Below are 12,671 nucleotides of genomic sequence, written 5' to 3'. Positions count from 1 at the left end.
TATGCCAAAGTCATGAAGGAGGTTGTGTGAAGAAAAAGGATACTGCTTTGAACTTTCAAACTTGGAGGTTCCATCTGTGGGACATCTGGAATGGAACATTTCCTTCACAATTGGTGCTTAAGAGATTGAGTCATTGGAAAGATGGCACTGGAATATATACAAATATATTATAAAGTTTAGGAATTTTAAACACTAGATTTGACTTCATTCCAGTTTGTCACTTTAGGGTATAATTATGGGATGCTTTGAGTTAGATTTTCTTTGTCTCTCAAAAACCAAAGCTCCCAGACATAGTTCTCATAATTATGTAATAGTATGAATTTATTTAGTATGCCATTTTCTCTGCTAATAGTTATTCTAATTAACGTGGCCATCTGTCTTGGTTTACCAGGGACAGTCCTACTTTACCATATTGTTCTTGTATTATTAATAGTGGCCCCTTTTCACTCAAAGGTGTCTCAGTGTGGGTAATATATAATTACCCTACCTATAATAGAACCTGACTTTCCGTAGAGATTTATTTATAGCTTGTCTGGAACATAGAATAGCTCTTCTTATCCAGCAACAACAGTCCTTGGTTTGAAATATGGATACTGTTCCCAGAACAATGATTTAACCTCTTATTTATTTTATTTTATTGTGTTTAAATTTTTTTTTAAAGGAAAATGCTGCTATTTGTGATGAAATTGCTCGTCTTGAGGAAAAATTTCTTAAAGCAAAAGAAGAAAGAAGGTGAGCTGACTTCATTTTGTGTTCAGAATCACATTTTTTGTGATTAACATAGAGTAATTGCTCTTGGGAATTTTCTCCTGTTGGATTTTTATGTACTGCACAACCCCTTGACTGCTTGATCAAGTATAGAGAAAAAAAATCTGTGGAACTGGTTCCCAAACCTTGAAGTCATGTTGGACCATGATGATGAGACAACTCCTCTACTCATCTTTCTGAGTCTTCTTGCCATCTAATAAGTAATCTTATTATAACTCCCAAATAGCCAAGGGATAATATTCTGCAAATATTTGTTCAATCTTTACTTCTCTATACAAAGCACAATGAATATATATACATCCGACTGATGGTATATGCCCTTCAGACACCTGACACTTTCCAACTTTAAGATAGAGGAGTCCTCCAGATACAAGAGAGAAAAGCTACAATCTTATCCTTGTTTCTTGAAGTATTGATTATCTTCTGGGACTTTGTTATTTTGAGAGTTCAATATGAATCTTATTTTTATGAGTGTGATAATCTTTGTATATAATTCTGGCTTTTTCTGGTGTTTGAGTGAAGTATTGAATTGAGACAAAATGGAAGTTCATACCTCTGCTCCCTTTCCTTCCCAACCTCAGGTACTTGCTAAAGAAGCTCCTTCAACTTCAGGCTCTAACTGAAGGAGAAATACAGGCTGCAGCTCCTTCCCACAGCTCCAGTTTGCCCCAGACTTATGGTGTGGCCAGCTCTGTGGGAACTATACAGGGAGCTGGACCCATTTCTGGGCCCAGCACTGGGGCAGAGGAACCATTTGGGAAGAAATCCAAGAAGGAGAAAAAAGAAAAAGGCAAAGAGAACAGCAAACTGGAAGGTACATTGTGTTATCAGTTGCTCCCGTGGCTTAGCTACTGATGACAGACCTGTTACTGACTGGTAGACATATGGCCACATAAACACTTTTTAAAGTCCCTTGAGAAGTAAGTATCTTATTAGAGCCACCTTGGATGAATAGATTCTTGTTAGACCTGGTTAAATGTCTAAGGGAGCAGACTGAGACCCCCTCTTTCCCTCTTCCCCCAGCTCTCAGGGTTACATTTGCTTCAGTCTTTCTGAGAGGCAGGGAAGTGGGCTAGGTGGCCTTTTGAGCACACTACTAGCTTGAGAAATTTCTGATTTTACAAATGAAGAAGACTTAAAAATGTAATGCTTTAGCTCCTAAGCACTAATATTAAAATTGGTTACCATCTAGGGGCACATTAGAAAGATATTCAAGGCTTTGGGAAAGGGGGGAAGTAGTGAATTCAGTGAATATAGATGGTCCCAGACTTACAGTGGTTCAGCTTAATGATTTTTCAATTTTACAGGATGTGAAGGCAATATGCATTTAGTAGAAACTATACTTTGAATTTTGATCTTTTCCGAGAATAGCAATATGTATAGTGTGATGCTCTAGTTCCATGCTAGGCAGTGGCAGCAAGCCACAGCTCCAGTCAGCTACACAATCATAAAAGGAAACACCTGATATACCACACTGTGCTGTATTGCTAAGCCATGATATTTGGTAAGTTAGGTTAATTTTATGCATTTTCAGTTTATCCTTTGTTCAGCTTACGATGGGTTTATCAGTACATAACCCCATCCTGAGTCAAGGAGCATCTTATATAATACCAAGGCTGACTTATTACCCTTAGCATTCCATGTATAAATTTTTCCCTTTCCCTCAGCTTTTGGGAGGGGCCTAAAGTGGGTGACCCCAGATTTGCGTTTCAGTTCTGAAGAAAACATCCAAGAAAAAGAAAATGGAGGGAGGTGCTCGCAAGCTGGTTCAGCCCATTGCCCTGGATCCCTCAGGACGGCCTGTGTTCCCCATCGGACTAGGGGGTCTAACAGTATATAGCCTGGGGGAGGTGAGTGAGACCAGCAACATATAGAGAGGAGAATCAGAAAAATCTGGGAATGGGGTTGAGCCTTCCCTCCTGGTTCCCATTAGCAGCCCCTTGCTGATCCATACCAACCCCAGAAAATCTCCAATCCCTATGAAACCAGGTCAGATTTGTCTGCTACACAGCCAACACTTTCTCTATTCTCTATGTGATTTCAGTCATTCTTTATAACCCAAAGTGGTTCTAAAGACTACCTCCATAAACACAACTTCTAAATCCTCAGTGACCTCAATCCCAGGTTGGGGAAATCTTTTTTATAGATCATCACCGACCGACCTGGCTTCCATGATGAGAATGCCATCTACCCTGTGGGTTATTGCAGTACTCGGGTGTATGCCAGCATGAAGTGCCCAGACCAGAAGTGTCTGTATACCTGTCAGATCAAGGATGGTGGTGTGCAGCCTCAGGTACTCGATCAAATATAACCTCTATTTTTCTTTTCTTTTTTTAAGACCTTTCTGTGTTCCAGGCACTTAATAAGTGTCCCAATTCTGACACTTTACAAAGTGGATACTATATAATCACCATTTGGATAGCCCCAAGATACCAGAGAAGTAACTGGCCCTAAGTCATATCTCTGCTAATAAGTGGTTAAACTGGGATATGAATCTGTATTTGTCTGATTCTCGATTAATGCTTTTCCATTGAACCACACTACTTGGTCACCACGTGAGGTTTGATCAAGCCTGCTTATATTAAGTGCAGGCTCAGATACAGGGAAGATTAGTGTGATACACCACCATTTCAGATTGAACCAAAGTGGACATAGCATATGGCTGCATATACTCTTAAGGACCTGGGACTCCTGACCCCTCATACCATTCTTCATCCTTCTTAGTGCTAAAATGTAATGCAGCTCACTTTCCCCATCTGTTACCTCTTCATATTTGGGAAGAATAGATCATTTTCAGAGTTCCAGGCTTCACTGTCAGATGAGGTTATAGATCACTAGAAAATTGTATGGAAGGAGGTTAGAGGCAACCTACCTCTAATATGAGCAAAAGGTTCTAGAATCCTGAGCCTGCCTGATGCACGTGGGTAATATTGTATCGCTCCTGTCATCTGACACTGATAGGTGAAAGTAGAAGAGTTCAAGTAACCTTGGTCATGCAGCAATTCTCTTCAGAAAGTAGCACAGAGATCCACTGTTGTAACAGTGTATCCTGTTTATAACAAATCTGTAAGTGCAATGCAAATCTTAATCAAAATTCTAATTGAATTTTTAGTAAAAATTGATAAGCTGAGTAGTCTTCCACCAAAAGATAAAACACTAAAACATTTTCTAAAAATAAAATGTGAGATTTTTAGTTTTTAAGATCACTAACCTCAATCAGACATTATTTTTAGGTTATTGTGAACTAAATCTAGCTTTAATTTTTTCTGCCCAACCAACATTGACTTCAGGCCAGGTGCGGTGGCACACATCTGCAATCCCAGCAGCTCAGGGTGAGGCAGAAGGATTGCGAATTAAAAGCCAACCTCAGCAAAAGTGAGGCACTAAGTAACTCAGTGAGACCCTGTCTCTAAATAAAATACAAAATAGGGCTGGGAATGTGTCTCAGTGGTCGAGTCCCCCTGAGTTCAATCCCCCCTACCTCCCCCCCCAAAAAAAAAAAGTTACTTCAGGATACAAATTAAATACATAAAATACTTGGTTGTTTACAGATGATGTTATTTCATTGATCTGTTTGTCAATACATGCCAATATGACTAGAGGTGTATGTGTGTTTGTGTTTGGTATTGAAGATTGAACCCAGGGGTACTCGACATCTGACCTAAATTCCTAGCCTTTTCAATTTGAGACAGGAGCTTGCTAAGTTGCTGAGGCAGGCCTGAAATTTGTAGTCCTCCTGCCTCAGCCTCTAAATAGCTGTGATTACAGACATACACCACCATGGCTAGCCCCAATAAGATTTTCAGTTACTTAAGTATGTTTTATGCTATAAATATGTTAAAGGAAAGTGTAAAAGAACATTTTTAGTCTTAAAGTAAGGTCAAAATGTTCCTTTAGCAAGAGATGGAAACACAGAAGCTATAAAGGAAAATAATAACAGAGTCAACTTTTAAAAATTTAAATGCTTTGGCATGCACAGGGCCCTGGGTTTGATCCCCAGTACCACAAAAAAAAAAAAAAAAAAAAAAAAAAATTCTCAAGTGCTTTGGAAAAAAAGATACCACAGAGTTAAGAAACAAACAGGAAGAACATGTACACCATGGGATTGATGTCCAGATACAGTACTCCTATAGAATAATATAAAAATAAACAATCAAGTAAGGAGGAAGTCACACCTTATTTTTGCCTTTAGGTACATATCAGACTTTAGTAATATCCAGTCTTGGCCAGGGTATAGGAAAATAAGTATGTATACATTAGTCAGAATGAAAACTGGTAATCTTTTTGGAGGGTAACTTGGCAATATCAACAATTTTAATGCATATGTCCTTTGACCCAGAATACTTCTAGGTAATCTCATGTTTCCTAGAGAAATGTGCAAATGAGAATAAAGAATAACATGTAGCAGTGTACATGGAGACTGATCCCAAGTGTTTTTAAAATATCATTTTTATTTGTACTTAAGGATATAAGTAGCTGGATAGGAAAGGGTCCAAAAAGGTATGGAATTAATTAAATTTTGACTGCTGGAAAGCAGTCAACCAAGAAGTGTGGAATTGAAACAGAAGACTTCTGTATACTTGATTTTTTTTTTTTTTTGGTGTGTGTGTGTGTGTGTGTGTGTGTGTGGTAGAGCTAGGGATTGAACCCTGGGCCTTGTGCATGCAAGGTAAGCACTCTACCGACTGAGCTATATCCCCATCCCCTTGTTTGAATTTTTAACAGCACTATAGGGAATTGTCTGTAACCTATATTCTAATATGGTATACAGCAGCTTCAAGTGAAGAAATGTTTGTAAGAGGTATGACTCTACTTCCTCCTTACAGATTAATTGTTCCTTTGTCATTCTCAGTTTGAAATCGTTCCTGAAGATGACCCCCAGAATGCTATTGTTGGCTCTTCTGCAGATGCTTGTCATGCAGAACTGCTCAGGACCATAAGTGCTACTAAGTAAGTTGACCAACAGCTTAAAAAGATCCCTATAGTGTCGCGACCCCTCGCCAGCAAGGGAAAACACGACACAGGATTCTTCTTTCAGCAGTTTATTCAGGCCTTGTTTCATGTATCATCTTCTAGTGACCCCCCGCCGAGCGCCCAAGCATAGCCTAATAAAGCTTACTCAAGTCCAATCCAAAGCTGCCACCCGGGGTTTTCTCATAGGGTATTGAGGGACAGCACGCCAACTCTCCCAAATAAGGAGTTGTTTACCAAGATCCACAACGGAGACCGGCGCCATCTTCTAATGGCGGCAACGGTCTGCAGACACGGCTCACCACACTATAGAGCTTTTCTTTCAGTGTGTAGAGATCCCTTTTTAATATACAAAACTAACCTGCATCCTTCAGACATCCTAATAGCTAGAGTTTCCAGAGTATCTTTTATCATCCTGTGTATTCCTGTCACTTTTCCATTCTCAAACCTATCTCCATCTCCTTCTAAGCTCTGAAGCTAAATTTCTCCCTCTCCTGTTTAGGGGGGAATTAATGCCTAACCTGCTTCCATCTGGAGCTGACTTTTTTGGATTTTCTCATCCAACTATTCACAACCTGATTCAGAGTTGTCCAGGAGCTCAAAAATGTGTCAAGTAAGTATGGTCAAACTCATTCTGTTGAGAGAACCTCAGTAATCAGCTGACCAAGGACCTAGAGCAGCAGTTACATTGATCTACTATGTCCAAGGCATACTTGCTTCTCAATAAGAGTGCTTCATCACTGACCCTTTTAGCCTCTAGGTAGCAGAGTAGAGCCAGAAATCCCTGGACTTAATTATTACAGGTTCAATATCCTTTATCCAAAGTTCTTGGGACCAGAGGTGTTTTCAAGTATCTGCATACACACAGATATTTGGGGGATGGAACACAAGCCTAATCATAGAAGTCATTTATGTTTCACATGCACCTTACACACATAGTCTGAATGCAGTTTTATACAGTATGTTTTGTGTACCTGTGTGACCTGTCACATAATAGGAGTGGAATTTTTCACTCTTGTCTTACCTGGGTACTCAGAAAGTCTCAAATTTTGGAGCATTTTGTATTTCATATTTTGGAATTGGGATGCTTAACTTGCATCATTTTTTGTGTACTATAACAGCAAAAAGGATGAGAAGACTAACAGAATAATGTATCACTAAAGAAGCCTCCCTATTTTACTTTTTTCCCCCTTTGGCTAATATATTTTTAGATATACATAGGAGAGGCCTAAAGATCCCTTCGGAGGTAGGAATGGATTATTAGAGGCAGACAACTTTGATTTCCCTTTGATCCTACAGTTACCAGTGGGTGAAATTTGATGTGTACAAACCTGGAGAGGGGCAGCTACCCCAGGGACTGCCAGAGAATGATGTAGCTGTGAGTTTTGAAGCCTTTCAGAGACAGACCTTTGATGAAGAGCATAATGATCCCATTCTACCAGGTATTTTTTTCTTTTTTCTTTTTTTTAGTTTCAGGTGGATAAAATAGCTTTTTATTTATTTATATGTGGTGGTAAGGATCAAAACTAGTGCCTCACATGTGCTAGGTAAGCACTCTACCACTGAGCCACAATACCAGCACCTATCAGGTATCTTTTAACTTCTCCTTTCTGGTTTGAACATACTATCCCCTCTGCACCCATTATTGAGTATTCCATATATCTAGGCAGTAAGTGATGTAAGCTTTCACTGATCTAACCATGAAAGGTACTGAGTCAGAGGGGAACATGAGGCCTGCTTGGATTCCCAAATTACTCACAAAAGTCACAGGAAGCACCTGTGGTCATCCTGAGTGACCCTTTGTGGACTACTACAGTGTCTCATTCTATAGCCTATGTAAGACCTAAGTGGAACACCAGGGGAAGGCTTCTGTACAGGGAGTAAAATTTCAAATGAAGTTAAAGAATTCACCTCATGGCCTTGGTCCTACTGATATTACTTGGATTGCTTCCCACAAATGGGAAGATCAGTCGGGTATTCAGGCATTCAGATCATAATAGGGTTATATGTATGTAGGCAAACGACTTCATCTATTTCAGTTTTCTTCATGATAAAAGTAAACATCTGTCCTATTTTACAACCAAGGGAAAAATTGGACTGATAGATGCAAGGGTGTTAAGGAATTAAAAGGCTATTTATGTGCCTGAACACTCTCCTAAGATTCCCAAGCAGTAGTAGAATTTAAGGAATTGCTTTCTCCAGGATCCTTGGAGCTCCCTGAGCTTCAACCTGCAGCCTTTGTGTCATCTTACCAGCCGGGGTTCCTGACACAGGGACCCTTGGTGGATACTCACCTGCAGCACCTGAAGTCTCCATCACAGTGCAATCCAGTTCAATCTTCAGATTAAACAAAGAGGGATCAGAGTCCACATCATTTTCATCAGGATGGATTTTTAACTTAAACTAAAATTTAGAATATATGGAAGAAGGCAGCAGTTCAGGAGTAAAGAAGATATTATCTTGTCATAGAAGTTTCTATGGTGACAGGTTACCCTGGAAAAACTGTGTTGATTTATTTTTAGTAATAAATTTCTCTTGACAATTTTGCTCATATTTCTCTTCTTGTAATCAGGACATAATCTTTTTTGTTTAGCTCTTCCTGATATAAATTTCAGTTCCTTAAAAATCAGAGTGAAAGACTGTTCAGCTGCTATTACAAAATGCCATTGGCTGGGTAGTTTATAAACAGAAATTTATTTCTCTTAGTTGTGGAGGCTGGAAATTCTTTAAGTTCAAGGTGCTGGCAGAGTCAGTGGTGAGGGCTAGCTCCCTGGTTCATAGACAGCCGTCTTGCTATAGCCTCAAATCATGGAAGGGGCAAGGCAGCTATCTCGGGACCCTTTTATAAGGACACTATGCAGAATCCTTGTGACTTAATCCTCTCCCGAACACCCTAATTCCTAATATTATCTCATTGGAGGGATTAGGATTTAATTTATGATTTAATACAGATGTTGAGTCTTTAGCAGCTACTAATTTGTGAAGGAGATAAGATTCTAGCAACCTTCCACTCTTGATTTTGATCCCAGTTGAGGACTCCCAAATCCCCTAGCCCCTACAACCCAGGCTCCTGCTTTCTGCTCATGGCAGTATTGACAAACAGATCCTCTGCTTGTACTCAAGTTGCAAAGTCCAGTCCAGGATACACTCATATTTTGAACATCCTTTAAGCACTGAGCTACGTTCCCAGCCCTTTTTGTTTGTTGAGACAGGGTTTCACTAAGTTACTGAGGCTAGGAGAATGTGCTTTTAACTCAGTTGAAACCACATGATTACACACATTCAGATATAATCAGGGATTAGTTCCATCCTCATTTCACTTAACCCATCATTTTGTTTTAGCCATCTAATTATATAACTCTGCATTCTATACAACTGAATTCTTTGGATATTGCTTATATAGCCTTACTTGGAGGCTTAACTATCTCTAATGGCTACAACTCCACACTATCTATGGAATTCCTCAGCTCCCCATCCATCAGGTGCCCAGGGATGTCTGGAAATGAAAGGATCAGAAGTAAAATGGGGAAGCAGTGGTGAGAATGAATTGTTCACAAGCTGTACTTCCTGACTACCAACTGAAGACACATGAATGGGATTGGCATTTTGTAGTAATAAATGTGACCAGCAGGGGGAGGGATCAGAAGGAGCAGTGTTGAGAGCACAGCAAACTGGCCACTACAAATGAACAGCAACTGTGTGACTGAAGTTCTACAACTTGTAAAATGCAAAATAAACAGTGTAAAACTTGAATAGTAGCAAATCCAGTTGGGAGGGGATCAAAGCTGTTGAGATGTTTTAGTGTTTTATCTTGTTTCTCTGCATAAATTGCTGGAGCATATTTGCACTTATACCAAAATAATAGATGCTGCTTTTATCAAATAGCAAATGTTTTTCTATGGTATTTCAGCCTGAGTAAAACACATCCTAAAAGAGAATCTCATCTTAGAGATTTAAATTATTTTAATAAATTAGTACAAGTTTACCAGAACTGTTTTTCAAACTACAATCAACCCATTAGTTTTCATAAATTTAAAGAGTCAACACCTACTTTTTTAAAAATTAAATAGAACATATTGAAACACATCACATGGAAAAAGATTGTAACTTTGATTTCAATTATAATTGTATATATGTATTTATATAAATATTTACAAATATGTATGGGGATATGTGAAATAATATTAAATGTTTTTGCTATGTACCAAGGTTTTTTAAAAACTTAGAAAACACTGCCAAAATGTATTTTTTTTTTTTTTTTTTAAATTTTTTATTGTGGGTTGTTCAAAACATTACAAATTTCTTGACATATCATATTCCACACTTTGATTCTAGTGGGTTATGAACTCCCACCTTCACCCCATACACAGATTGCAGATTCACATCAGTTACACATCCATTGATTTACAAATTGCCATACTAGTGTCTGTTGTGCTCCGCTGCCTTTCCCATCATCCACCCTCCCCCCTCCCCACCTCTCCCCTCCCCTCCCCTCCTCTCTCTCTACCCCCTCCACTGTATAACCCTGAGGGTCTCCTTCCATTACCGTGCAATTTACCTTCTCTCTCCCTTTCCCTCCCACCTCTCATCCCTGTTAAATGTTAATCTTCTTCTCCTGTTCTTCGTCCCTACTCTGTTCTTAGTTACTTTCCTTATATCAAAGAAGACATTTGGCATTTGTTTTTTAGGGATTGGCTAGCTTCACTTAGCATAATCTGCTCTAATGCCATCCATTTCCCTGTAAATTCTATGATTTTGTCATTTTTTAATGCAGAGTAATACTCCATTGTGTATAAATGCCACATTTTTTTTATCCATTCGTCTATTGAAGGGCATCTAGGTTGGTTCCACAGTCTTGCTATTGTGAACTGTGCTGCTATGAACATCGATGTAGCAGTGTCCCTGTAGCATGCTCTTTTTAGGTCTTTAGGGAATAGACCAAGAAGGGGAATAGCTGGGTCAAATGGTGGCTCCATTCCCAGCTTTCCAAGAAATCTCCATACTGCTTTCCAAATTGGCTGCACCAATCTGCAGTCCCACCAGCAATGTACAAGTGTACCCTTTTCCCCACATCCTCGCCAGCACTTGTTGTTGTTTGACTTCCTAATGGCTGCCAATCTTACTGGAGTGAGATGGTATCTTAGGGTGGTTTTGATTTGCATTTCTCTGACAGCTAGAGATGTTGAGCATTTTTTCATGTACTTGTTGATTGACTGTATGTCCTCCTCTGAGAAGTGTCTGTTCAGGTCCTTGGCCCATTTGTTGATTGGGTTGTTTGTTCTCTTATTGTCTAATTTTTGGAGTTCTTTGTATACTCTGGATATTAGGGCTCTATCTGAAGTGTGAGGAGTAAAGATTTGTTCCCAGGATGTAGGCTCCCTATTTACCTCTCTTATTGTTTCTTTTGCTGAGAAAAAACTTCTTAGTTTGAGTAAGTCCCATTTGTTGATTCTAGTTATTAACTTTTGTGCTATGGGTGTCCTATTGAGGAATTTGGAGCCCGACCCCACCGACTGTAGATCGTAGCCAACTTTTTCTTCTATCAGACGGCGCGTCTCTGATTTGATATCAAGTTCCTTGATCCATTTTGAATTCACTTTTGTGCATGGCGAGAGAAAGGGATTCAGTTTCATTTTGTTGCATATGGATTTCCAGTTTTCCCAGCACCATTTGTTGAAGATGCTATCCTTCCTCCATTGCATGCTTTTAGCCCCTTTATCAAATATAAGATAGTTGTAGTTTTGTGGATTGGTTTCTGTGTCCTCTATTCTGTACCATTGGTCCACACGCCTGTTTTGGTACCAGTACCATGCTGTTTTTGTTACTATTGCTCTGTAGTATAGTTTGAAGTCTGGTATCGCTATACCGCCTGATTCACACTTCTTGCTTAGCATTGTTTTTGCTATTCTGGGTCTTTTATTTTTCCATATGAATTTCATGATTGCTTTCTCTATTTCTACAAGAAATGCCATTGGGATTTTGATTGGCATTGCATTAAACCTATAGAGAACTTTTGGTAATATCGCCATTTTGATGATGTTAGTTCTGCCTATCCATGAACAGGGTATATTTTTCCATCTTCTAAGATCTTCTTCTATTTCTCTCTTTAGGGTTCTGTAGTTTTCATTGTATAAGTCTTTCACCTCTTTTGTTAGGTTGATTCCCAAGTATTTTATTTTTTTTGAAGATATTTTGAATGGAGTGGTTGTCCTCATTTCCATTTCAGAGGATTTGTCGCTGATATACAGGAATGCCTTTGATTTATGCGTGTTGATTTTAAATCCTGCCACTTTGCTGAATTCATTTATTAGCTCTAATAGTTTCTTTGTAGAGCCTTTTGGGTCTGCTAGATATAGAATCATATCATCTGCAAATAGTGATAATTTAATTTCTTCTTTTCCTATTTTTATGCCTTTAATTTCTTTCGTCTGTCTAATTGCTCTGGCCAGTGTTTCGAGAACTATGTTGAAGAGAAGTGGAGAGAGAGGGCATCCCTGTCTTGTTCCAGATTTTAGAGGGAATGCCTTCAGTTTTTCTCCATTCAGAATAATGCTAGCCTGAGGCTTAGCATAGATTGCTTTTACAATATTGAGGTATGTTCCTGTTATCCCTAGTTTTTCTAGAGTTTTGAACATAAAGGGATGCTGTACTTTGTCAAATGCTTTTTCCGCATCTATCGAGATGATCATATGGTTCTTATTTTTAAGTCTATTGATGTGGTGAATAACATTTATTGATTTCCGTATATTGAACCAGCCTTGCATCCCAGGGATGAATCCTACTTGATCATGGTGTACAATTTTTTTTATATGTTTTTGTATCCGATTCGCCAGAATTTTATTGAGGATTTTTGCATCTAGGTTCATTAGAGATATTGGTCTGTAGTTTTCTTTCTTTGAAGTGTCTTTGTCTGGTTTAGGTATCAGGGTGAT

General features: G+C 38.9%; 1 protein-coding gene across 7 annotated transcripts in view; it reads left to right on the top strand.

The window, feature by feature from the left end:
* Positions 1-12,671, top strand: part of Tbrg1 (transforming growth factor beta regulator 1) — a 47,474-nt gene that overhangs the window by 1,259 nt on the left and 33,544 nt on the right. For 5 of the 7 annotated variants that reach the window (XM_046432721.2, XM_046432726.2, XM_046432725.2 and 2 more), the window contains exons 2-8: positions 662-732; positions 1,350-1,582; positions 2,482-2,618; positions 2,915-3,061; positions 5,621-5,718; positions 6,242-6,352; positions 7,039-7,181. In XM_046432721.2, coding sequence (XP_046288677.1) covers positions 662-732; positions 1,350-1,582; positions 2,482-2,618; positions 2,915-3,061; positions 5,621-5,718; positions 6,242-6,352; positions 7,039-7,181 — 940 coding nt within the window. Of the gene's footprint in view, positions 1-661; positions 733-1,349; positions 1,583-2,481; positions 2,619-2,914; positions 3,062-5,620; positions 5,719-6,241; positions 6,353-7,038; positions 7,182-7,941; positions 8,282-9,206; positions 9,944-12,671 lie in introns of those variants that run through there. The other 2 variants (XM_046432724.2, XM_046432722.2) reach the window with 2 other exon arrangements.

The sequence above is a fragment of the Marmota monax genome, unplaced genomic scaffold (genome assembly GCF_021218885.2).
Source record: "Marmota monax isolate L192 unplaced genomic scaffold, Marmota_monax_Labrador192_F-V1.1 WCK01_AAM20220418_F8-fsc00062, whole genome shotgun sequence".
NCBI classification, from domain to species: Eukaryota; Metazoa; Chordata; class Mammalia; order Rodentia; family Sciuridae; genus Marmota; species Marmota monax.
Note: the sequence above shows the minus strand (reverse complement) of the source record. Positions and strands in the feature narration are given on the sequence as shown.